A 22,770-nucleotide genomic window follows, 5' to 3' on the forward strand; every position below is an offset into this window, starting at 1 on the left:
AGCTAGCTGATTCGACGATCTCGTGTAAACCCCATGGGCGCGCATCATCCCGACGCAAGGGACCGTTGGTGTTGGACCGAAGCTACAACCAGCTATGTATGTGCGCCATGCCCTTAACGCTGGAGGATCCTTTGTTCTTTGGTATCTGGATAAGATGACGGATCCCACGCGCTGCTGCTGTCGGGATGGTACCTGTTCCTTACCAAAACTTTCTCAAGATCTTCGTCGGCCGTCCAGGGACCCGCTGCGGATCCTAGAGCTGTGCGCACCCGTCGATTCGGAACGTCTCCTTTGCAGTGGAGCGGACGAAAGGGTCTGAAACATGCCTGCCATGCGCCTCTAGGCGCCTGCGGCCGCTTTAAAGACCACCAGTCACAACTTGGCGGGCGCGTGTCGAGTAGTCGACCAATAGGAGGCCAGGGACGAGCGAGAGCAGCAGAGCCCAATATCTTGCAGTGCAGTCATGGAGAGAGGCTACGTAAGTCCGCCTAGGACGGCAGCAGGAATCAGGCGCATTGCCGTTCTTCCAGCTCTCTACATATAACCTCGCCGGGCCCTGTACATGTGAAAGTACCTGGTGCTCTCCTGCGTCAGACGTCATCTGTCACTACCCCACCACTACCACCACGCTCGTGCCTACCTTGGACGGCAGCTTAGCAGCGCCCGGCTCAGAGTGAAGCAGGATTCGACTACATCTGATCTTGCTTGTGGTAGATACGGAAGCAGCAAGGTATCGCGTACAATCTTCGCTCGCGCACCAATATGGAGGGTCGTAAGCAAGGCAGGCCGGAGGAGGAGCTCTTCCTACGCTACGAAGCAGACCCAAACACACCTACCGTTGGGCCCCTGAGAATACAGAAGCACTCGCCAACCTCGAAAAGCCCTCCACCACGAACAGACTCGGCTGGCAACTCGAGTAAGCCACCAGCGTTCTCGCGCCCACCTCCTATGCCATCGTTTCCCGCCCCGCCGTCGAGTCTACCCACAGTTCCCCCGCCCACAGCCCCTCTTCCATATCCAGTAGACAACGGACCTCCTTCGCTCAACCAGGGCCGATATACTCCTCTCAGTGAGCGCGAGCGACCAGCAAGGAACGCGACTCCACCACAGCCAGAAGGCCGCAGACGAAGCTCGAATGCCACAGGGCCAGTCCCCATCTCGCCTGAGCAGCGCGCGCGGTTCGATGCGAACGATCCCAACAGACCGAGTGTAGGAGGATACGGCGGGAGAAATCAGGATGGGTCGGTACAGCCTTCGAGGCTGGCAGAGCGACGAGGAACAGCGCCCAAGCCGCTCCCAGACTCGCCTGGGCCAGAAACACCGGATAAAGAGGGTCTGTTTGCGAAAGCGCCGCAAAGGAAGGGCAGCACAGATCCAAACCCATTTCCCGACTACCACCAACAGTACTGGCCTCCACCGAACGCAAACACAGATGCAGGGGCGTCTTCGAGCCAGCCTGCACCACAGGCACTCAACATTCCGAATCCAGGGGGCATCAACCGCCTCAGTTCGACAGCTTCCACGTCCACCGTGAAAGCGCAGCGAGGGTCGCCTCCACCGCCTGAGACTCCAATCATCCCACCTCCTGGCGGCGGCATTGAAGCACGATTTGCCGCAGCCGGTATAGCGGGAACATCCACCTTGACGAACCTACAAGCACAGAGCGCTCAGAATGCGGCGGCTGCGCAAAGAAACCAGGTCTATGCAAACCAGCAGCCTCGGCCGGTCATGGGCTCGCCCGCTCCAAGCCAGCAACAGCAGCAGCAGCAACCCATACGGAGACCCTGGACGCCAACAGAGCAGCCAGGGCAAACACCCTACGGTCAGCCTCAAGTGTATCAGGGCATGGGTGAAGCCCAACCGGGGGCTACCAGCACGCCTCCTCAAGGTCCTCTTCCACAGGCACCGGGCGGTGTTGGCAATGTGTCATCGCCACCTCCCAGCAGTATGAGACCAGAACATCCTCTGACGCAAGATATGGGCCGTTTGAATATGAACGACGAGCCACCCCCATCCTACTCGAGCATTCAACAGGCAAATGCTCAGCAGGCAAACGCTCAACAGGCACAGCGATATCCGAACGAGAAAGGACAGCAACCACAGCCCGCTCCCCAAGGCGTCTCATTGAGCGATCCAATGCAAGGGCATCCTGCATTTGCAAACGATCCACGGCCTCAGCAAGCGGGGCCATCGCAGCCAGTCAATGTTGTCTCGCCAACGCCTACAGCACAGCAGTCCCTGCCCCAGATACAAACCTCTCAGCCAACTCACACACCAAGCCCTGCCCCAGGAGCAGGTCCAGCGTCTCCCCCGCCTCTACCTGAAGGATGGATCGCCCACTTGGATCCCTCGTCGGGACAGTACTATTACATCCATTTGCCTACACAGTCCACACAGTGGGAATTCCCCAAGGGTCCTACGCCGCTAAATCTGAACGAGCCACTATCTCCAACAGGCACTTTTGTCAACCCTCTTGCGTCCCCGTCTTTCGGCAAGCAGCCTCTGGCATCACCTGGATTTCCTACTCAGACAGCTGGCTACTCCAGTGACTTTGGCATGGCGCCGCTTGCAACACCAACCGCTGCAGGTTTCACAGGACCACCGCCAACTGCAGGCGTGGATACATACAAGGTGCAACCTACAAATGGCGTATACTTTGGACCTTACCTGAGGTACACAAACATGGACCTTGAACGAGGGCTATGGCTCGGGTCTATTTTGCTTGTTACAAACACCCCTCATCCCCCAACCATCCATATTCACCAGAGCCAGGATCTGTCTCCCAACCCTCGACAGTTGAAGGCAAACCCCATTTATACTCATCAGACGTGGATCTTCTACCGATACGATATTGACTTGAGAATGGAGGAGGAGCATGCTGCTAAGTGGACCTACGCTATCACCTCACATCTTGGCTGCACTCGCTACGAGTTCCTGGTCGCTGGCCGCCACGAGACCAGCTGGAGATTCATCGCTCATTCTGGCAATGACTTCGCGCTGAACGTCAGCGCCAATGACAGAACCAAGCTTGGTGGCGTAGGGCTCATGTGGAAAGATATCCTGCAAAAGAACGCTGAGTGTGGTGGCTTCCACGTGCAACTGGGTCTTGGCGGCCAGATCTATGCAGACAGATTGTGGAAAGAGATCCCGCTATTGAAGCAGTGGACAGCAACAAGCGGTAAAGAAGCACGCAAGAACGCTCCATGGACAGCGAAACATGAAGAGGAGGTCTGCCACGCCTACTTTCACTACTACACCAGCCACTTCGATCAGCCGAATCTGCGAGAAGCATTCGCTCAGATTCCCCATATTCTTGCTCTGGATGATCACGATATGTAAGTTTTGAGCCGGAAATTTATAATGACAGCACTAACGTGGCATAGCTTTGATGGCTTCGGCTCGTATCCGGAGTACATGCAATTCTCTAACATGTTCAAGAACATTGGACGACTTGGTATCGAGATGTACCTGCTCTTCCAGCACCACACCACACTAGAAATTCTGCGCAATGTCAGCAATGATATGGATCTCTTCACAATCACTGGAACTGGCTGGCATTTCATCAAGTACCTTGGCCCTTGTGTCACAGTCGTTGGCCCAGATTGCCGATCTGAGCGTAACCCTCATCAGGTCATGGCCGGCCCGACATACCAAGGTATCTTTCCCAAGGTTGCGACGTTGCCGCCGAGCGTACAGCACTGCATCTGGATGGTACCGGTACCCATCGTCTACCCCCGCTTGGAGTCAGTCGAACACCTGGCTCACTCAATGGCAACTGGCAAGAAAGCAGTTACGGGCACTTTCAACATGCTTGGAAAGGTCACGGCCGGTGTTGCTGGTGTTGTTGGTGCAAAGAGCGTGGTCGGTGATGGTTTCAACTCGATCAAGAAGGCCGTTGGGAAGTCTGGTCTGATGAGCGGTGTTTTGAGTCCGTTTGGAGAGATTGACTTGCTTGATGAGTTGAGAGATATGTGGACCCACGAGTCAAAGGTAAGAAGTCCATCTGCTTACACTACGGAATGCGCTGATGATTACAGGATCTTGAGCGCACATACTTGATCCGAACTCTGCAAGGTATTGCTCATAATAAGTCATTGCGAATGACTTTCTTCTCCGGAGCTGTCGACTGTTGCGGTGCCGGTCTTGTGCATGACCCAGCAAGACCACAGGACCACAAGACCATGTACCAGATTATCTCGTCTTCAGTGGTCAACGGCCCTCCTGGTAACTATGTCCTCAGACTATTGCACAACAACCGGGCGCTCTACATACCGCAGAACGGCCATCGCAGTAGCCAGCAGCCTTCTGATACTAAGGAGGACATGATGGAGATCTTCACTCAGGACGTGAACGGTCAGCCTCGCGAGTACAGACGCCTTATGGGTCGCAGGAACTACGTCGCTTGCGTCATTTATGATCCTGAGATTGTCAACGGCACATTTGGTCAAGCAGTACCCGGACATGGAAGTGGGAAATTGAGTCTGGCTGTCGACTTCATGGTGCAGAACGATGGTGGCTACAGCGCGCCAATGAAGTATGGACCTGTCATTGTGCCGAGCTTAGAGTACGGCAGGTAAGCAGTGCCGTAGTCTGAGACATCTGCTAGAGTTTCATCCTTGCGTTTGAGCGGTTGCATAGCAAGGGATGTTTGTGGTTTGTGAGTGCTTTTCGGAGGGTACTTAACTTTTGACGCGACACCAACAGCGACTATTTTTCCGTACTCAAATCTGAATATGATGAGAACAACGTTAACATAAACATGGTAAACGTATTATTGTTTTCCACTCCAACAATGCTCGCAAGCGTGCCGACACCGGGAACAGTTTGCCGTATTTGGTCATGACAGCCATGACATCGCAGCTTCCTAGCGCGAGTCGGTTCCACACGCTTTCTCGCGGACAACTGCCTGCACAACCACAACACCACAATGGCAGCACCTACGATCTCGAAGACAGCGATACCGCGTTTCCTTTTGCCGCAAACCTCATGGGCAGCTACGAGTACATTCAGACCCACGCCACAGTGCATAGTTGAAGCGAGGCGGCATCGATCCAGCGCAACTCCTGGAGGACGCGCTACAAGCACCATCACCTCAGTTCTGCAGCGACAACGTGTTCTACGATCTCACAAGGAGAGCACACAATTTGCTGCTGGCTATGCCACAGCTCTCGAGTTTCGTCGCAACTTCAGCGCCACTGCACCACAACTCAAGGACCACCACTTTGACACACTCAAGTTCGTTCAACGCTTGAAAGAGGAAGGGTTCACAGATGAGCAAGCGGAAGGAATGATGAGAGTACTTGGGGATGTCATAGAGGAAAGGTTCGAATCCTCGTACCGCACCCGCAGAGCCTCCGGCTGACCTTCTCTAGCATACAGAATCTCACACGTACCATGGTTCTTCGCGAAGACCAAGAGAAGGCTACGTACACGCAGAAGGTCGATTTCGCAAAGCTGCGATCCGAACTCATGACAGCCGATTCCACAGAGTCTTCGCTGACTCGCGCTTCCCACGAACGGTTAACGAACGAGCTGGCTAAGCTGAACTCACGATTGCGAGATGAGATACAACGGACGCAGGCGTCTGTGCGGTTGGACTTGAACCTTGAAAAGGGTCGCATCAGGGAGGAGGCGAACGTGCAGGAGCTCAAACTGAAGGAGACCGAGACAAGGATCGAGCAGGAGACAGCGCAACTGCGGGAGAGGCTCGAAGCAGTCAAGTTTTCCACGCTGCAGTGGTTGATGTATGTTACAGCAATTTGCACTCTGGCTTCACGTGGCAGTACTAATCAGTTCGTAGGGGTGTTTGCACGGGTACTGCGGCGCTCATGCTCGGTGTTTGGCGTTTGCTGATGTGAAGCAACTGGCGCTCGAAACACCCACGAGACAAGTGTATGGGCGGATCATTGGAGACATACGTAGGGCTGTCTCAGCAGATCAGATTGCTTCCGGGAAAACAACGGCGACCGAAGAAACGCACTGGCACACCCCTGCTTCACGTGCTACAGCAGCTGCGCAGCGACAGGCCATGTACCCAGGTATGCGCTGCATGATAAATGCGTGCTGCAGCGGACGGGGAGCCGTTGACGGGTTCCGATACGATATGCAGACGCTGGACAACGCAACGTGTCGGTACACCAGCAATACCGTTGCTCTGGTATCAGGAAAGCACGGCATTCGTTGCGACGCTGAAGGCGAACTGCCCCTCATTTGATGCAATTGCTGGCAAACAACCTGCTTCGTCCAGTGTCTCAAGATCTCCAAGCATCGTCGTTCATATTGTGATTGGGAAAATGCATTCTGGCGGGGTTTCTTTTGGGTGAATGCATCATTTATCTGGAGTGCCACAACTCATGGGCGGTGCTTCAGGCCTCACGCCCGGTCCAGTTTCTAGCCTGCTCTAAGCGGCATTGATTGGCCCCCAATGTGGTATGGTTCATCAGCCAGAGTCGCTGGCAGGTCGCCCATTGCAGCGTGACCTGGTGCGACAGCAGTCACATTGTCGGTGATGTTGAAGGCGACACAGAACTGGCCAAACAGATTTCGGTAGAGCATTTGCATATGGAAGAAATCAAGTCTGGATGTGCCGATTGTTTGTGTACACACAAAGAGCCACGACAGCTAGCCCTTTGGACCCCTCATTGCCAAGAATACATTGTGGGCAGAAGCAATAAAGTAAATCTGGGAGGCAGGGCGCGTTCGCAAGGCCAGCAGCCTCGTTGCCGGTCAAGCAGGCAGGACATGTGAGCGAAAGGGCGTCTGGAGAAGGCGCAGTGGGGTGGTGTTGTCCATGGGCAGTCGCTCCTTGGCGCCGTCTTCACCTGTCTAGACAGCCGCTCGCTTCCTCCCATCTTCCCAAAACAACTCGACAAACTCTTCCGTGAACCTCAACAGCACACCGCCTTATATCCTTCCAAACACATCTCCACCCAACCCAGTCTCCCTCGAAAAGTACTCCCGTACACCATACAACCGATACAATGGCGAACGAGGTACGTGACGCTTTATCTGCGCTCCTCCCCGCCGTTGCTGGCCGGCGGGATGCCCCTCTGGCGCTCCTCCTCAGGGCACGATGATTGTCAACAGATGCTAACATGGCCGCCCCAACAGCGCGAGAGGTACGAGCCGTCGTCTACCGCCCCCGCACGACCGAGTTATTGACGTCGCAACAGCAAGACTTTCCTCGCCAGGCTTTGCGAACAGGCTGAGCGCTACGATGGTAAGTGCTGGCGTGCCCAACGTGTCGGCCGCGCATGCTAACAATTGTGCCCACAGAGATGGTTACGTTCATGAAGGTCAGTCCACAGCAACGTAAACATGCCTTTGAACTCACATGCTGACTGTCTTGCAGGAAGTTGCCAAGGTATGCCCACACCGTCCGCATGCTGTGCCAACACGCAGCCACGACGACGCTGCAGCGCCGAATGACTTGATTTAACACGATGCAGATTGGCGGTGAGCTCACCGTTGACGAGCGTAACCTCCTGTCCGTCGCCTACAAGAACGTCGTCGGCACACGACGTGCCTCGTGGCGCATCATCTCCTCGATCGAGCAGAAGGAGGAGTCCAAGGGCTCTGAGAAGCACGTTGGCACCATCCGCGACTACCGCCAGAAGATCGAGACCGAGCTCGAGCAGGTCTGCCAGGATGTTTTGAACGTCCTTGATGAGTCCCTCATCCCCAAGGCCGAGTCTGGCGAGTCCAAGGTCTTCTACCACAAGATGTGCGTCAAGGTGACCCAAACATCCCATCGCAGGACTGACAGCCACATAGGAAGGGTGACTACCACCGTTACCTCGCCGAGTTCGCTTCTGGCGAGAAGCGCAAGGTCGCTGCGACTGCCGCACACGAGGCATACAAGGTATGACGCAATGATCGTTTGCGCAATGCAGATCAAACGACTGACTGTATTGACAGACGGCCACCGACGTTGCTCAGACCGAGCTCACTCCCACCCACCCCATCCGTCTGGGTCTGGCACTGAACTTCTCGGTCTTCTACTACGAGATCCTGAACTCACCCGACCGTGCTTGCCACCTTGCCAAGCAGGCTTTCGACGATGCCATTGCTGAGCTCGACTCTCTGTCTGAGGAGTCCTACCGTGACAGCACCCTTATTATGCAGCTCCTCCGTGACAACCTCACCCTCTGGACATCATCGGATGGCAACGAGGCCGAGGCTGCTGACTCTTCCGCCCCCAAGGAGGAGAAGGCTGTTGACGCCGAGGCCGCCGCACCTGCCGAGCAGAAGAGCGAGGAGGCACCAGCCGCCGCTCCCGCTGCGGCCTAAGCAGTTCCTACCTCTCTCGACCTGGTTCATCGCCAGTCACCGTCTCGTATTCCCGGATAGACGAAAGAGGCTGCTACGGCAGCGAGCGTCATACGGAGTTGTATGTGTCCTGATTTCGAAAATTGGCTTTAGCAGCGAGCGGGTCGGATGGTCAAATTCCCCATGACTGATGTGTTTCCCTTTACTCTCCTGTATCACCCGCACTGTTTCCATCGAGCATGCAGTCTACTGAGGTTGCGTCAATCGCGCTATCGCTTATATAGTTGGTATCCTTTGTACAGAGGGCACTAATACTGCACGCAGAGGTGGAGGGTTTGGCGTGATTCCTCAATGCAATCCCCTATTCCCCTGTTCTTCGACTTTGCCTATATGAAGACCCCATCACTCTGGCAATTTGGACCAACATTTTTCTCAGACCCATAGCTTTTAACGCGGTACTACGTCCGAGAGTCTATGAAGCAGCCGTAAATACTCCACTGGGCCTGATGGTCTTGCCATGTCTACCAAAAAAAACTCGAGAACCATTATGGATACAATTTGACGTGCTCACTCTCAAGACATGCTTTGAAGAACGGGGATCTAAGTATGCCTCATCTATACTTGCAGCCGACGGACATTGTTACGTGCATGCATCGAGGACTCGAGCGGCGATACACGAAGACCCTGTCACTGTACAAAGAAGCTCGTTTTGATTGATTGAACACGTTTGGTCCGTGCGCACGCGCACCTCACTAACACATGCCAACACCCACACTTCTCTACGGTATAGCAGCAGCCACACATAATAAATATGCCTTTTTCTCGTCGCAAACCTTTCAAATACAAGCAGAACAAGGTTGTTAAGCAGCCATAAACCGGCAGGACTGAGTTGACAGCTGTGGAGCGCGCGTTCACGATCGGCACGCTCGTGGGCATTCGGGGTGACTATGACCGCTAACGCGAACTTGCTAAGGCTATGGGCCGCAGCAAAGGAGTGCTCACGATGCTTGCGCAGCGCGTAGAGAAGAAGGCAGAGGAGCTGGTAAGGATTTGTATAGGGGCTGTGAACAGGCAGCACCTTGTTGGGGCCGCGCACGGTCCCCTCAGGCGTTCAATCAAATAAAAACGAGCTTCTTCGTAACGACGCCTGTCCCGTGGGCTTGGGCCTGCCCCACCAAATTATCTGGAAGTGAATCCCCACTGTGTTCATCCCCCGCCTCTACGACGTACCGCACAAAAACTTGAGTACAACTCTCGAAGAGGCACGTAGTCCTTTGAGAGCAGCAAGCGTACAGCGGCCATGCCTTGATTACGAACAAACTTTGGTTAACGTGCTACCAACGGCCGGCGCGCACATACCGAACCTTCACGCCGCGCTCGCACAGTCAAACACACCTCGCCTCCGCCACTCCTCGTCTACACGACCCCAACGCCGCGATGGCGTACACGAAGAACTACTACCACATCCTCGGTCTCCGCGTGCCCGGTCCGGGCTCCCCGGCCCCGAGACCCAAGGCGCCGGACTTGAGGAGGGCGTACAGAAATGCGCTGCTTGCTGCGCATCCGGATAAACAGGGCCAGGGCGCGGGCGCGAACGGATTGTACAGCGTGGATGATGTCAAGGAGGCGTACCGTGTTCTTGACGATGAGAAGAGGAGGAGGGAGTATGATGGTTGGGTGTTGAGGAATCCGCATATCCTCAATACACATGGCGTGCACAGCAAGATTGGGAGAGGGGATGGTGGAGGACAGACGCTGAATCAAGACTTCATTCTTGGGCTTGAGTTGTTGGATCTGGGTGATTTTGAGGAGCAGGAGGGCGGTGTTGAGGCGGAGTGGACAAGGGCTTGTCGCTGTGGGGATGAGAAGGGGTTTCGGATTCTGGAGGATGATCTGGAAGACGCGGAGAGGAGAGGGGAGAAGGAAGTGCTTGTGGGGTGTGGGGGGTGTAGTTTGTGGGTTAGGGTTGGGTTTGATGTCGAGGAAGGCTGAGTGATAAAGGAGGGATCACCGGAACTTCTTCGCCCTACAATGCGCGTTGGCTCGAGAAAAATATGAGTTGGACACTACAAAGGTCCCATTACCAAGTGGGGGCCATGCTGGCGTCAAGGCCTCTGCGCTTTTACGAATAATCAGGGCGCCCACAAGGGGACCGCATAGCTGCTCCACAAGCTACAGCAAGCCCGAAGACGCACAAGGCAGAAGGCGAGGATGGGTTGTCGACCAAAATCACAGCGAAGAAGGCACTCAACATTGAAGAGTGTTCTTGGGCCGTACACAGTACCTAACTCCTGTAGTTGTAGTCGCCAAAATTCCAGCCAAAGAGGCTACCATTCCCCCAGCGATTGTCGAAGCACCTCTATTCGCCCCTTTGGAGGTCCCCAGACGATCACTATAATGTTTGTACACAGCTTTCCTCCCCATCAGTAAGTCTCGACCACGAACTGCAAATCTTGAAAGACGTCCTTGTTGGCACCTCGGGCCCAGCCCTCAGGAATCTTCATGACTTCGGCATTGGAGCAAGCTGACAGCATAGCAAACAGCAGTTTGAGGTAGAACTGGTTTGGGATGGGATGGTCAATGCCCGTTAGAGCTGCGAGGGCCATGAAGTCGTCCATGGCTGTTTGCAATATCTCAGCTGGAGAGGGCTGAGTGGAAGAGTTGGTCGTCACCGAGTCCTTCTCGTGCTTCTCGTCGATGTCCACAACTATGTTGAAGGATTCTGAAAGCTCTGGGACCGTAGGAAGTGTGCCTGCCAGGGGAACCGGGTAGTCGGCGGTGACGGACGGGGCAGTCGTGACAATGTGGTCGTCGTTGGCAGTGCCAATCTGCTCCTGCTCGTCATTCTCGAAGTCGTCGATCGTGTCGAGGGGTTCCTCCCAGTCATCCTCACAACCGTCAGAAGCTGACTCGCAGTCCTGAATGGTGTTAACTCGCTTCCATGAGCTGCTACTGGTGTGGAACATACATCTGCAGTGGTTGCCTCGATGTAGGCTGTGGTGCTGTACTCGAGAACGAAGTCAAGCAGCTCAGAGTCCTGCTGACCATCGAAAGGTTCGCCCAGTGCCAACTGTTTGATCTCGAGTGCCAGCTCTGGGGTTTGTCGAACGGTCTCGAAAAGCTTGCGCAGGTTACCAGGCGCTGTGGCTTGGTAGGCCAGTGAGCCGTCGGCGCGGGTGGTGAGAAACGGAGGCTGATGAGTTGTCATCTTTGGTCGTCTGAAGATGAAGGTAGGAGGAAAGCTGCAGTGGTTTGGTTACAGGAAGAAAGAGAAGGAAAGTGCGTACAGCGTGCTGGAGCTAAATCGAAAAGAGTCAGAGTCCTTCACTTCACTTCACTGCACTTCACTTCACTTCACTTCACTTCACTTCACTTCCGCGCAGGTTTTCCCTACATCGGTCAGTGCACGAATGCATACACCGAGCTAGAACTGCTTGAACTAAGGATATAGGCTGGGGATGGGAGCGTATCAATGATGCTGGAGCGCGCGATATCTACAAGAGAGTCTGGGGGCGATAGCAATTGCTTGAAGCAATTAGAGGGTAGCGTGATTGGTACTTCTTGTGCGCAATTACTGAGATCAGATATCGAAGAGCGAAGAGCGAAGTGCATGATCAGATGGCAGGGTTGGTTCGATAACGTAAGTATAATGCAATGAAACTTCTAATGGCAAATCAAATACACACGCATGTGTGAATACCAACCTATTGATACAGCCGTATCCCCTTATAGCCATAACGCCAGCGACAGTAAGCCTCCAGCGCCAACATCGACGCCGAACTTGAAGATTCCCATCTAGTATCGGTGAAAAGGTATACGCTGATCATTTGATGAGATTGCTGTTCTCATCGAGCCGCATACCCTTCTCCTCAAGCATGTTTTTGATAGCGGGCACGAGATCCTCAAACCTCTCGACAAACGGTACGCCATAGCGGTCGCAAACAATGTGGATGTTGCCAGCGCGCCAGAACCTCTTGTCACAGCAAACGACAACTTTCTTGGACTTTGCCCAGAGGCCCAGTTCCATCATTGTAACGGGACTTATCGTGGTGGCGTCGAAGAAGAAGCAGATCACATCGGCTTTCTCTAGCGCGGAGAGCTCCCACTCGACTTGGTGCTTGAAAGCTTCGTTCTTGGCTTCCTGCGTCGCTGTTGGATCCCAGTGTCCTCGGCGAGGGTTGTTGACTGTGATGGGTAATGTGGAGAGGAAAGTCGCCATGTGCTTTTGCCATTGCACAGCTTTGCCCATTTCGATGCTGCCTGCAAGGAAGACGGAGTACTCGCGGTATGTTGGTGCCTCGGGTGGGACGCAATGCACGAATTGGGGATGTTGGTTGAGAGGAGGTGATGGCAGTGGAGGCAGCTGGTTGAGCTTGTCCTCAACAACCGAATCGACGTCTACGGTGGTGTCCTTCCGTGCGAGCTTAGAGGGCTTCTCCTCTGTTGGCTCGTCTTCAAACTTCCTCTTGCACGTTGGGCATTCTTTAGTTTCTGCTCCTCTCTTGGAAGCCATGGCAGTGAATTGGCTGGTATGTGACGCTTTTGGCTTGCCTGGGTGGACTGCAGTGTCGCGTGCGAAGTCCTGCTTAGAAGGCTTGCTTGAAATATGCGTGTTGGATCTTGGCAAATGAGACTCGATCAAGCACAGTCGCTCACGGGCATCGAAAGCGGGTCTCGGAAATGTCGATGATCTTGCAGAATTGGGGTAAGACGGCTGGTTGGGGAAGCTGAGAGTACGAGTTACTACAGCTCGCGTGGCAGGCGCCCCGAGTTATACCATACCTGATTAGTGCAGTTGCCATTGTGAACAAGTGATTCAGCCACGAACGTTTGGCCTTTGGGTGTTGCAAGCAGATTGCTCAAACGCTGGAATGAACGGAAGAGATGTGAATAAAGATACCGTTGTTTGCTTGCGCTTGTTGTGCGCTTTATTGTTTGGCTTTGCAATAATGAGGGCGGCCGGATGCGGCAGGCGCAGCTACAGCGTTCGGGCGCCAGGAACACAAGGCGGGCGCCTGCGACTGCACCGCCACCGCTCCCCAAGTCACCAGCATCACCAACATCACCCGTGGACTACACCGCATCCCGATTGCCCCAATGCAAGCCTCAAAATTCACCGCCTGTTCACTGTCGATGCCTGGACTAGGGACTAGTTCTTTGCTGCGGTCGTGAGCCGTCTCAGGGCTAAACACAAGGCACATCTGATCCTTCGTCCCAGGTACTTGTCAAGACTGTGCAACAGCTGGTTGACAAAGAGTTGAGTGACAAGGAAACATCATAACATCTACACAAAGGGTTTTTAGATCTCGGAGAACGCGATGGAGAAAGATGACGGCTGATAGAGGTGCGCGTATCAAAGTGGTGGGCTGATCCACCAACTGCTCATGTCCTCTAACATCGTTTCCATTCTCGCGCTAGCGATGTAACCTCGAGTACCATACTGGTACGCCGCAAAAACTTCTAACGAGTCATTATATCAAAGGCACGCCTGCACGACACGATGCCACTACAGTCGGCCAAAGTAATCCCGTATTACTTGCGGGCTTCGGCGAGATGATAAGCACATCAGCGTGATCCTGCTAAGTATCAGCAGGAACCATAAAAATCTGGCAGGTAGGATTTCAGCTGTTGCAGCTCATGTCAGGCTTACTGCACGAGGAACTGGGCAACACACCTTGAACGTTCACGGAAATTGGGTACCAAACCATGTCTTTCAATCTACTTACAACATAATTTCAGGCCTACACTGGACATCGGACATTTCAAGGGGCAAATGACCGGAGAATACTCCTTCATACTCAACGACAACTGTCTCTATGGCGGGCTGTACTGCTGGACTGGGTTACTCAAGAGAGGATTTGGATGGGAACCACCCTTGAGATGCAGCACAGGTGTACCGTGACTTTTAACCCGCAAGCCAGGCGTAGACTTTGGTTCTGCTGCCTTTGTGGCTTCCACATTCTTCTGCTTCTTGTGGACCATTCCATCACCAACCTTAGGTACATCGACAACCTGGAAGCATATCGAGCTCGAATCTGTGACACTGCCACAGGTGCACTCGATACCATAGAACCTGACTTCAGCGCCTTGTGCCTGCTCCTCAGGCTTCGCGCCCTTCGCTTGCGGATCTGATGCTGACCTTAGGTTGAAGACCGAGCGAGATGTAGACAGTGCGGTTCCAGGACGGGACTCCTCAGGAACATGATCACGAGACAAACCGAGATGGATCATCGACCGCGTGTGGCGCAGCTTGTGCAACGGATTGACCTTCTTTGGCAGGATGGATAGTCGTCGACGAAGGGACCCATGACGCTTTGGTTTCTTGACTGTCTCCGCACGCCAGGATAGGCCACAGGTGCGACAGACGACTCCAAAGCGATGGTTCTTGCCATCTCCTTGAGCGACTGGAACGGATGCCACGCCCGCGACATCGTCTATCGGGGCAAATCGCTTGACGTTGCCTTGGAAAGCACAGCTCTTGCATGAGCGATGCTTGCACAAACAGTTGAGGATACTAATCAGATGCTCGGTCGCGTCGAATCGGTAAATGTCGTGCCCTCTTTGACATTCACAACAGCGCCACTTGCCTATGGGTGTGATGGCGTTGCTGATTGTTGTGTCTCCACTCTGGAGGTTTTCCCGTTTGAAAACCTCCGAGTTATCTGCATCAAGGAACGCAGGTACATGATGATCGCGGTCAGAAGCTATAGGCGGAGCATCGCTCGCAGCCTGATATTGTTGTGCGGGTTCTGGATTCCTTTGGATGACCACTCTGTCAGGACAACTGCAGTGGCCTGCGTCCATTGCTCCTTCGTCATGCTGTTCTCCAGTCTCAACTACCAGCATGCTCGGATGACGGTCGTCGAGGGCGTTTTTCAGATTCGTAAGATCGATCACACCATACCGCCTGTTAGCAGTGCTTGAACTGAGTGAGCGATATTGATCTAGTAAGACGCCAGCAGGAGACCTTGAGCGACCTCTACTCGGTGGTGGATCTGTGTAATATATCCAACCGGACTGCACAGGCGAACGAGCGGCGGTCTGCGGGATCTCGCCCAATGCTTTCCCCGTGGAGTCGGGCCCGATGCGGTAGAAGGAGCTTGATACGTGGTGAGCCGTAGGCGAATCATTGGGCGGCGTAACGGAGATGCTTGGTCCTTTGCGAGGCTCGGCCGCACTAGACGTGGAGTTGCGGTTATCAGAAGCGGTGTCGCGATTGATATGCTGATTATGGCGTGAGAAAAGAGTGTGTGGCAGAACCTCCTCGCATGATGTCCAGTTTTCATCTATCGGTAGCGATTTCTCTGGCTGTTTCATTACACTGAACAGATGAACCTCCTCTTGCCTTCGATGCGGAAAGGCACTACCAGACATTGCGATTGGCATGGACTGAGCTGGGACCCGCGTTAGCTCTATTCATGTCAATTCAAGGTGACACTGACAGAAAAGATATGGGTAAGAAGGGTTGACAAGAGCCACAATTCCGCAGTTGCCAAAAAATGTGTAAGGAAATTGTGTTGATGGAACGGCCAGCGAATGTTTGTTGACGATAAGTGAAAGTCTGCGCTGTGTGTTTGCATCGATAACAATGCGTTTGTTGTGGTCCAAGTGAAAGACGCGAAACGTGCTCGCCCATTCGCAATAAGTCGCGCCTGTCTTGCACGAGCAGATTATTCAGTCGTGGTGAAAGCAACGTGGAGTATGCATGCCGCACCCGCGTCCTATTCGAAGTCAAAACCTGGGCTATAGATGAAAGCGACGAAACATCTACAGCTATGTTCCTCTCCTCTGTCAAGGCAACAGTCACCACTCGGCAACAACACAGCTCTGGTCAAAACAAAGCAACACAGTCCTTCTAAACGAATACCGATCACACTAACCACTCATTTTGTCCACCAAGCGAAGCTATCGCATCGCCTCAGCGCCTTCGCGATCGCTGCCGCGGCATCTGCAATCACAAATGATAACCGGGTTGTGTTTTCTTGCTGCGAAACCCGATCAACTTCCACGCAGCGTCGGCAAGAACAACTGGTTTCGAAGGACTGTCGCACTTGCAATTATAGCATGAGCCTCTCATGAGGCCTTGTCTCTCTTCCTCCAACTTTTCTGGCTGTGATGTAGAGTGACGTTGCATCTTCGCCGCGTGTCAAGTCTGGATTGCGGTGGGACTGGTGATATGGGGAAGTTGAGATAGATTGGCTGGGAGGAATGTGGTTGTTATGGCATGTATGGGACAGGCTCGTTTGGGTGACAAAGCTGGGGGTTGGCAGAACGTGTACACTGACAATGCTGTGAAGAAAGCACTGAAGAGTAGATTGTTTGGGTTCACGTGGACGGTAACAGCGATCGAAAGGCCAGGAGGATGTGAAAGCCACTGAGAGCGCGCAGACAATTAGAAGGCAGAGATGCCCATCTTGGTATCATGGAACTGAGCAAGATGTTGAAGTGGTCGTCGAATGACGCCAGCAAGTTAAAGAATGCTATCAAAGCTATATAATCAGAGAATCGAAAAGAATGGTATCATGCCTGGTATCTAGTATGTACTTCTGCCGTGGCAGGCGACAGGAACAGCTCTACTGCTCATCAAAGAAAACGAAACGCATTACATCATTCTCTTCGTCAATACCTCCTCGCCGGACTACTGAAATTTTTCACATCTCGATTCACATCATCGTCAAACCCCGCCCTCTCCATCAACTTCGTAAACGTAGTCGTCCCACTATCGCACGTCGCCCGATTCTCCCGCATGCCCGGCGCCTTGGGCGGCGCGAGAAACGACAGGTTCGGAGCTGGCATCAGCACGTCGATGGTCTCGGTGCTGTCCTGGCGCTCGGGTGGTGTAGGACGTGGGTGCTGACGCTGTTCCATCTCCGGCTCGCGGCGGCGGCGGGAGCGGCTCGATCTGCTTGTGCGACGCTGCGAGGGAGCGCGCTTGGGTGTGAAGGTTGGTGTCTTGTAGGGATCGCGGTCGCTGCTGCCGGCGCGGACGGCGGGGGGCGGACGCACGGGGCTGGGATTCGCGGGTAGGCCTGGATTGTTGTTGGTGAAGCCGAAGTTCAGCTTGGGTGTGCGGTCCCACATGCTCCTGATCCGTGGTGTAAGGCCGGTGCCAACGGTGGGCTTGGACGGCATGCCGTTTGAGACCATGCCGGTGTTGGAGTTGTAGGAGTTGGGCGAGCGATGTGTGGAGTGCGACGGGCGCCGGATGAAGTCTGCTCTCGCTGCGTGTTCAGGATCGTAGATTGGATCGCTGATCTGTCGTGCTACGTGACCAAAGTCGCCAGAGTACTTCTTTTCGTTGTGGGTCTCGCGGCGCTTGTTAATCAACCACATCAGTCCAATGGCGCCGAGCGCACCCACGACAAGACCGGGGAACAGGCCAGCTGCGAAGGACTTGCCATCGAAGCCCTGCTTCACGGGCACAGGCGTTGGACAGCCGGATGTTTGTGATGAGGAGGCCGGCTTTGTGGCGGATGGTGTGGATGTGGGCGATGATGTGGGCGGTGATGTAGCCGATGATGTGGGTGTTGAGGTTGTCTCGGCTTTCGAGCACATGCCGCTCTTGCATGTGTAGCCTAGCGGACAGCACTTGCTGCCGCATGTGGGAAGCTCCACACCAGTTGTGTCGGAAAGGTGCATTTGGTTGTCAGGATGGAGGGTGGCGTTGAGCTGGGTGATATCGCAGGTGATGGGCTGGATGAAGGCGCAGTCTGAGCCCGCAGGACAGCAGATGACCGACTGCACATCTGCACTGTTCAAGGACATGCACGTCGAGTCCTTGGGACAGCAGAAGTCGGAAGGAAAACTGCCGCCGCATTGCTGCAGACCTTGGACGCCTCCACAAGTTTGCGCTTGCCGAAGGAAGAGGCTTGACGCGTGGGTCGATGTGATTACGGACGCGAGAAGGAAGAGGACGGATATCCCAGACAGCCTGGAGAGGTTTTTTGAGGAGCTCATAACGAACACGTGTGCATGCAAATACAGTCCGGCTGATAGGAAGGGAAGATGGTCGGGGGCACCAGACTCGAGGTTTGTGAACGAAGACGTGCGGGGGGGTACCAGACCGCGCACTGCAGGACAGAATGAGACACGAAGAAACGAACAGACTGAGACACGAAGAGACGAACAGACTAGAGAAACGAAGGAAACGATCCGAGTATATCTACCTCCTGGACATGTTCACACATCAGGAAACACACGAGAGCCGCACGTTGCCGACCCCACGGCACGAATGCGCTCTCTTGTGGCCAGCCGTTTCGCGGCCCAGAGTGCCCGGAATAGAGCGGTGAGGCGTCGAGTGGACGACAGGCACGCAGCAGAAGCTGCAGACACCGACTAGTAGCGTGGCAGTGGCATGGCCGCACTCTGTTTGTGTGGCTCTGCGGCCGCGAGCAGTCGAGTGGGTGAAACGCGCACAGGCGGCTGCGTGTCGTGAGTTGTTCGTCCCCAGGCGAGGGGGCGCGTCGTGATTGGGCAATGCATCCTAGCGCTCTGTGTGCCCCGGGCGAGAATTATTAGCATGGCGACGTCGACGTCGACGTCGCCATGCTCATTGCACCCATCACTCACACCACATGGCGATTCTGCGGTGCATAGCAAGGCGACCTGCTGCTTCCGCCTTCCGGGCTGCGGCCTCGGCTGCGAGCGTATGCGATCCTCCCGACGCGATGCAGGCCTCCAGAGCGGCCGGCTGACAGCAATACCATAGACAAGACAAGCTCCCTCGTTCGCCCGCAGCCTCTACACGGTCCCGTCGCTGGACCGCCACGACCTGCTCGTCGAGAACGGCGTCCCCGGCCTGTTCTCCCAGAGGGGCTTCTCGGTCGCGTTCACAAAGTACCAGCAGCACATAGTCGACGAGCTCAATGCATCAACAGTCGGCACGCCGCTCGAGGGCCAGGACATCAAGTCGCTCGTCATCGAGCTCGCCCGCGATCCCACAAAAGCCTACGTCTTCAACCTAGCCAGCATGGCGTTCAACAACCACTTCTTCTTCCGCGGCATCAACACAAACCCCGACGTGCAGTCGGCGCCCTCGTCCGACCTCGCGGTCCAGATCAAGAAGGACTTCAACTCCATCGACACCCTGCGCGAGACGTTCATCGCAACCGCCGAGTCCATGTTCGGCCCCGGCTTCGTCTGGCTCGTCCAGACCAACGACGTAACGTTCGGCGGCCTGCGCATCCTTCCCACATACATCGCCGGCTCGCCCCTCTCGGGCGCACACTACAGGCGGCAGTCGCACGACCTGAACACCCACAACGCCGACTCGTACCAGAAGCTGAACAGCGTCGGCACGTTCGGCTCAGCAGCGATGCAGCCTGCCCGGCCAAGGAAGCCGCTGGGCGGTACCGATGTTGTGCCGCTGCTGTGCGTGAACACGTGGGAGCATGCGTGGTTGCACGACTATGGCGTCAAGGGCAAGAGCGCGTACCTGAGGGCGTGGTGGGAGAAGATTGACTGGGATTTGGTCAGGCAGAATGTCACCATCAATCCTGACAAGGGCAGGCAGAACCAGTTTGCGTACTCTTGAGCGGGGATGGGTTGGATTGTAGCATACATGTACAAAACGTCGGCATCTCAGGTCGTCGGCATCTCAGGAGGTCGGCATCTTGCATTAGAGGTGTAGGGCTGTCAGAATACTATTAGATCTTCCACGTGTCACAATCAATTCATCGATGCGCAGCGCCTGGCTTTCTCAGCGGACGTGCTACGCGTCAAGCCCAACACTCGAGGGACAAGGTTTGCACGAGGACAGGCACGGCTAATAATCATGGGAGAGGTGTTCATTAGACGACAGCTACTGCTTGGAATCAGCGTCTGCATCGACGGCATCCAGCAGGACTGAACTCATGCTGCCTACGAACAAGCCCCGAAACAACCTCTCAGCCGTTCCTGCTACTCAGTTCGATAGCTTCTAGTCCATGTCCAATGTCCCGTCCATCGCTGTGTCCTTTCTAGTTGATCTTCTTGAGCTCAACCTCGAAGATGAGCTCCGAGTTGGCGGGAATCAGACCGCCGCCGACGTCCCTGATCGAATCAGTACAGAGCTGGCGTAGTAGCGACAAGCACGGGCGACTTACTGGCTGCCGTAGGCGTAGTCAGAGCTGATATCAAGCCTCGCCTTCTCGCCGAGCTTCATCTGGACAACGCCCTCGTCCCAGCCTGTGCTCATTAGCCAACAGCGCAATTAGTGGTGAGTTGTCAGCGCACCCTTGATGACGCGGCCAACACCGATGGGGGTCTTGAACGGCCCGCGGCCAGGCTTCTCGGTCGTGTCGAACTGCTTGCCCTTGCTGTCCTTCTTGCCAGCCTCCTTGAGCCAGCCCGTGTACAGCATGGTGACGGTGTCGCCCTTCTGGGGGGACGGGCCGTCGCCCTCGACGAGAATGGTCTTCTGGACACCCATGTTGCGTGTGGTGGTAGTGAAGTGTTTGATGGGAGTAGATGTAATGGGGGTGCGGAGGTGGGTTGCGGAGATGCGTGTGAAAGATGAGAGAGCTCGGAAGGACATGGTGGGATGGAGGGGTACTTGTGTGGATTAGGTGGGGTCGAGGGCTCAGCCACACAGAAGATGCAGGAACGGCGATGATGGGTGAGAGAGCAAATGACCGGCACTGGTGAGAGCACGCCTTCGCCGATCTGAGCTGAGGGGCACGGACATGGGACCCTGATGCTTGAAGTCGTAGCTGGGTAGGCTTGACATGAACAGAATGATACATTGTAGAGACAGCTCTCCAGTCTTTGGAGCTCATCGTCACGCTGCAAAGGACAGTCTTGTGTCTGTCTTTGCTTTCAAGGAAAATGGCATGTCTGTTGCTGAAAGACCTGAATCTATTTGATCCCCCTACTACTCCGCGCTGATGCTCGTTCTGTCAAGATGTCGTGCGTGAAATCATATGCATGAAACGCATGATCCGTATAGTCGCGTCGTAATGTTTGCGTGGTACTCATGTTCCCACAACATTCTCTCCAGGTGATCGAGGCGAAACACTGGTAGAGAGCGTGTGGAGAACGCCTAAATAAAAGAGCTGCAGAAACAAAGAAGCTACAGACGGAATCGCGATACAGCGTTCTCTGTGGGGCCTGGTATCACGCCTCTGCCGCCGAGGGTGCGTATGCCCAAGGATGTGTGTCCTAGGCAATCAATGCTTCGTCTCCTCTTCCTGCTCGGCGCCGATGCGAGGTGGGCTCTTCGATTGCGCCGAATGCGGTCGGTATGGCGAGTGGCTGCGTCTGTTCAGCTGTTAGCCGGCCTGCTGCTCTCGAGTTGTCATGACACGGGTGGCTTACGATCGCCGTCTCTCGCCTTCCTCCTTCCTCTCCTCGATGACCTTCAGCATCTGCTTGCGCCCATCTCGCGCGTTGATGTGTGCGTCCTTCATGCTCATACTGATCTTCCTGCTTGCGTCCGCTCTCAATAATCTCTTAAGCAGCAGATGCTTCATCAACACGCAAACGAAGACACCGCAGTCGCTGCCGTTCTCCTGCTGCGGCGAGTCGTGCATCGGTATGAATCGCAGCCTCTTTCCAAGCAGTTGTTCCATCTTCATTGTTGTGCCCCGCGCTTCCCGGTCGTTGCTAGCGGACATGGAGTCGTAGTGGAAAGCTACACCATCGATGACGGAGACGAGCAGTAATGACCAATGCGACCCGCCTTCTGCGGCTGTGACGTCGGCATTGTCGTTGATGGGGAGGAAGACGTGTGTGGTCGTACTGAAATTGGGCAGGGCCTCTTTGAGAGAGAGCGGATCGGGTGATTGCATGAGCATGAAGCTCATTGAGGGGCGGAGGAGAACGATCGAGGCTTTGGGAAAGGCCTGTAGATCTTCGCGTTCGAGGTATCTAGGCACAATTAGGCCTGCTAGGACGTTTCGTAGGAAAGACGGACTCTTGCCAGAACGCGATAGCCTGCACGAAGGGTTAGCTGCCGTGGTAGAAAGACCATGATGTATACCCACGTTGTCTGTGAGCCAGTCATCCTTGATGCTCTCGACATCCGTTCGCATTACTACGACGTATCAGCCTGGTCCATACGGGCGCGCATGGCGTGGTCGGCGGGCGTTGCGTACTCACACCTTATGTCATGGTCTGCTTGACATTAGCATTGCAACTGCTACATTTGACATGCTGGCTCACAAGAAAGGTATGCGTCGTCAGTTGGGCTCAGCGTCTGTCGGAAGTGGTGTCTGCCCTTGTCCATTAGCCGGCTGAGACCGCCGCGCATGTTGCTGTCAGGCGCGCTACGACGCGGCGTTTGTGAGCCCTAGAATAAAGATAGCGTGGCTTGGTGGTTGCCGTGTGTAGCTTTTGAGAATATAGGACGTGCGACAATGTGCTTTTCAGGGTTCGTTGCGGTCATGCGGGTAGTGTCTGCCTCGCGAAACATCTCGACTACTGCCGAAGAACGTGGGCGCCGCGGGGCGACGTCGATTTTGGTCCAATGACGTATTCATGTATCTTGCCCGTTTGGACAATGCACGAGAGTGAGCTGGTGCTGAA

The 22,770-nt window shown here is 54.8% G+C and overlaps 12 protein-coding genes across 12 annotated transcripts; 5 read left to right on the top strand and 7 right to left on the bottom strand.

The window, feature by feature from the left end:
- The first annotated feature begins 505 nt into the window (after window positions 1-505).
- Window positions 506-4,751, top strand: BU25DRAFT_408141 (uncharacterized protein). The gene is made up of 3 exons (XM_033705732.1): window positions 506-3,335; window positions 3,384-3,990; window positions 4,038-4,751. Exons 1-3 carry the CDS (start codon window positions 763-765, stop codon window positions 4,575-4,577), a joined length of 3,720 nt encoding a protein of 1,239 aa, XP_033565057.1. The 5' UTR covers window positions 506-762; the 3' UTR covers window positions 4,578-4,751.
- Window positions 4,752-4,927: 176 nt separating this feature from the next.
- BU25DRAFT_455927 (DUF1640-domain-containing protein) lies at window positions 4,928-5,858 on the top strand (the record flags this gene model as incomplete). Its single annotated transcript, XM_033709974.1, has 3 exons — window positions 4,928-5,322; window positions 5,373-5,744; window positions 5,801-5,858. The coding sequence occupies 3 exons, from the start codon at window positions 4,928-4,930 to the stop codon at window positions 5,856-5,858; spliced, it is 825 nt and encodes a 274-aa protein (XP_033565058.1).
- A 1,015-nt stretch (window positions 5,859-6,873) lies between these two features.
- Window positions 6,874-8,488, top strand: BU25DRAFT_408143 (14-3-3 family protein). The gene is made up of 5 exons (XM_033705733.1): window positions 6,874-6,992; window positions 7,095-7,118; window positions 7,449-7,723; window positions 7,774-7,861; window positions 7,918-8,488. Exons 2-5 carry the CDS (start codon window positions 7,095-7,097, stop codon window positions 8,287-8,289), a joined length of 759 nt encoding a protein of 252 aa, XP_033565059.1. The 5' UTR covers window positions 6,874-6,992; the 3' UTR covers window positions 8,290-8,488.
- A 1,217-nt stretch (window positions 8,489-9,705) lies between these two features.
- On the top strand, window positions 9,706-10,260 carry BU25DRAFT_488991 (uncharacterized protein; the record flags this gene model as incomplete). The annotated part of the gene is made up of 1 exon (XM_033711389.1): window positions 9,706-10,260. One exon carries the CDS (start codon window positions 9,706-9,708, stop codon window positions 10,258-10,260), a length of 555 nt encoding a protein of 184 aa, XP_033565060.1.
- Window positions 10,261-10,691: 431 nt separating this feature from the next.
- Window positions 10,692-11,611, bottom strand: BU25DRAFT_488992 (uncharacterized protein; the record flags this gene model as incomplete). The annotated part of the gene is made up of 2 exons (XM_033711390.1): window positions 11,237-11,611; window positions 10,692-11,186 (listed from the first exon to the last, which is right to left on the bottom strand). The coding sequence occupies exons 1-2, from the start codon at window positions 11,474-11,476 to the stop codon at window positions 10,692-10,694; spliced, it is 735 nt and encodes a 244-aa protein (XP_033565061.1). The 5' UTR covers window positions 11,477-11,611.
- A 278-nt stretch (window positions 11,612-11,889) lies between these two features.
- On the bottom strand, window positions 11,890-13,152 carry BU25DRAFT_408145 (uncharacterized protein). The gene has a single exon (XM_033705734.1). It carries the CDS (start codon window positions 12,779-12,781, stop codon window positions 12,092-12,094), a length of 690 nt encoding a protein of 229 aa, XP_033565062.1. The 5' UTR covers window positions 12,782-13,152; the 3' UTR covers window positions 11,890-12,091.
- Window positions 13,153-14,012: 860 nt separating this feature from the next.
- Window positions 14,013-15,642, bottom strand: BU25DRAFT_446449 (uncharacterized protein; the record flags this gene model as incomplete). The annotated part of the gene is made up of 1 exon (XM_033709484.1): window positions 14,013-15,642. One exon carries the CDS (start codon window positions 15,640-15,642, stop codon window positions 14,083-14,085), a length of 1,560 nt encoding a protein of 519 aa, XP_033565063.1. The 3' UTR covers window positions 14,013-14,082.
- A 1,065-nt stretch (window positions 15,643-16,707) lies between these two features.
- BU25DRAFT_387115 (uncharacterized protein) lies at window positions 16,708-18,085 on the bottom strand (the record flags this gene model as incomplete). Its single annotated transcript, XM_033704425.1, has 2 exons — window positions 16,708-17,961; window positions 18,008-18,085. 2 exons carry the CDS (start codon window positions 18,083-18,085, stop codon window positions 16,888-16,890), a joined length of 1,152 nt encoding a protein of 383 aa, XP_033565064.1. The 3' UTR covers window positions 16,708-16,887.
- Window positions 18,086-18,697: 612 nt separating this feature from the next.
- Window positions 18,698-20,059, top strand: BU25DRAFT_362121 (Fe superoxide dismutase-like protein). Its single transcript, XM_033703720.1, has 2 exons — window positions 18,698-18,914; window positions 18,977-20,059. Exons 1-2 carry the CDS (start codon window positions 18,843-18,845, stop codon window positions 19,799-19,801), a joined length of 897 nt encoding a protein of 298 aa, XP_033565065.1. The 5' UTR covers window positions 18,698-18,842; the 3' UTR covers window positions 19,802-20,059.
- BU25DRAFT_408149 (uncharacterized protein) lies at window positions 19,920-20,859 on the bottom strand. Its single transcript, XM_033705735.1, has 3 exons — window positions 20,482-20,859; window positions 20,352-20,433; window positions 19,920-20,298 (listed from the first exon to the last, which is right to left on the bottom strand). Exons 1-3 carry the CDS (start codon window positions 20,780-20,782, stop codon window positions 20,226-20,228), a joined length of 456 nt encoding a protein of 151 aa, XP_033565066.1. The 5' UTR covers window positions 20,783-20,859; the 3' UTR covers window positions 19,920-20,225.
- Window positions 20,860-21,413: 554 nt separating this feature from the next.
- Window positions 21,414-22,277, bottom strand: BU25DRAFT_429269 (cysteine proteinase; the record flags this gene model as incomplete). The annotated part of the gene is made up of 4 exons (XM_033708543.1): window positions 21,414-21,504; window positions 21,562-22,113; window positions 22,160-22,179; window positions 22,230-22,277. 4 exons carry the CDS (start codon window positions 22,275-22,277, stop codon window positions 21,414-21,416), a joined length of 711 nt encoding a protein of 236 aa, XP_033565067.1.
- Window positions 22,160-22,500, bottom strand: BU25DRAFT_408151 (uncharacterized protein). Its single transcript, XM_033705736.1, has 3 exons — window positions 22,408-22,500; window positions 22,230-22,359; window positions 22,160-22,179 (listed from the first exon to the last, which is right to left on the bottom strand). The coding sequence occupies exons 1-2, from the start codon at window positions 22,493-22,495 to the stop codon at window positions 22,280-22,282; spliced, it is 168 nt and encodes a 55-aa protein (XP_033565068.1). The 5' UTR covers window positions 22,496-22,500; the 3' UTR covers window positions 22,160-22,179; window positions 22,230-22,279.
- Between the last annotated feature and the right edge of the window lie 270 nt (window positions 22,501-22,770).

Source organism: Macroventuria anomochaeta (assembly GCF_010093625.1).
Source record: "Macroventuria anomochaeta strain CBS 525.71 unplaced genomic scaffold BU25scaffold_6, whole genome shotgun sequence".
NCBI lineage: Eukaryota > Fungi > Ascomycota > Dothideomycetes > Pleosporales > Didymellaceae > Macroventuria > Macroventuria anomochaeta.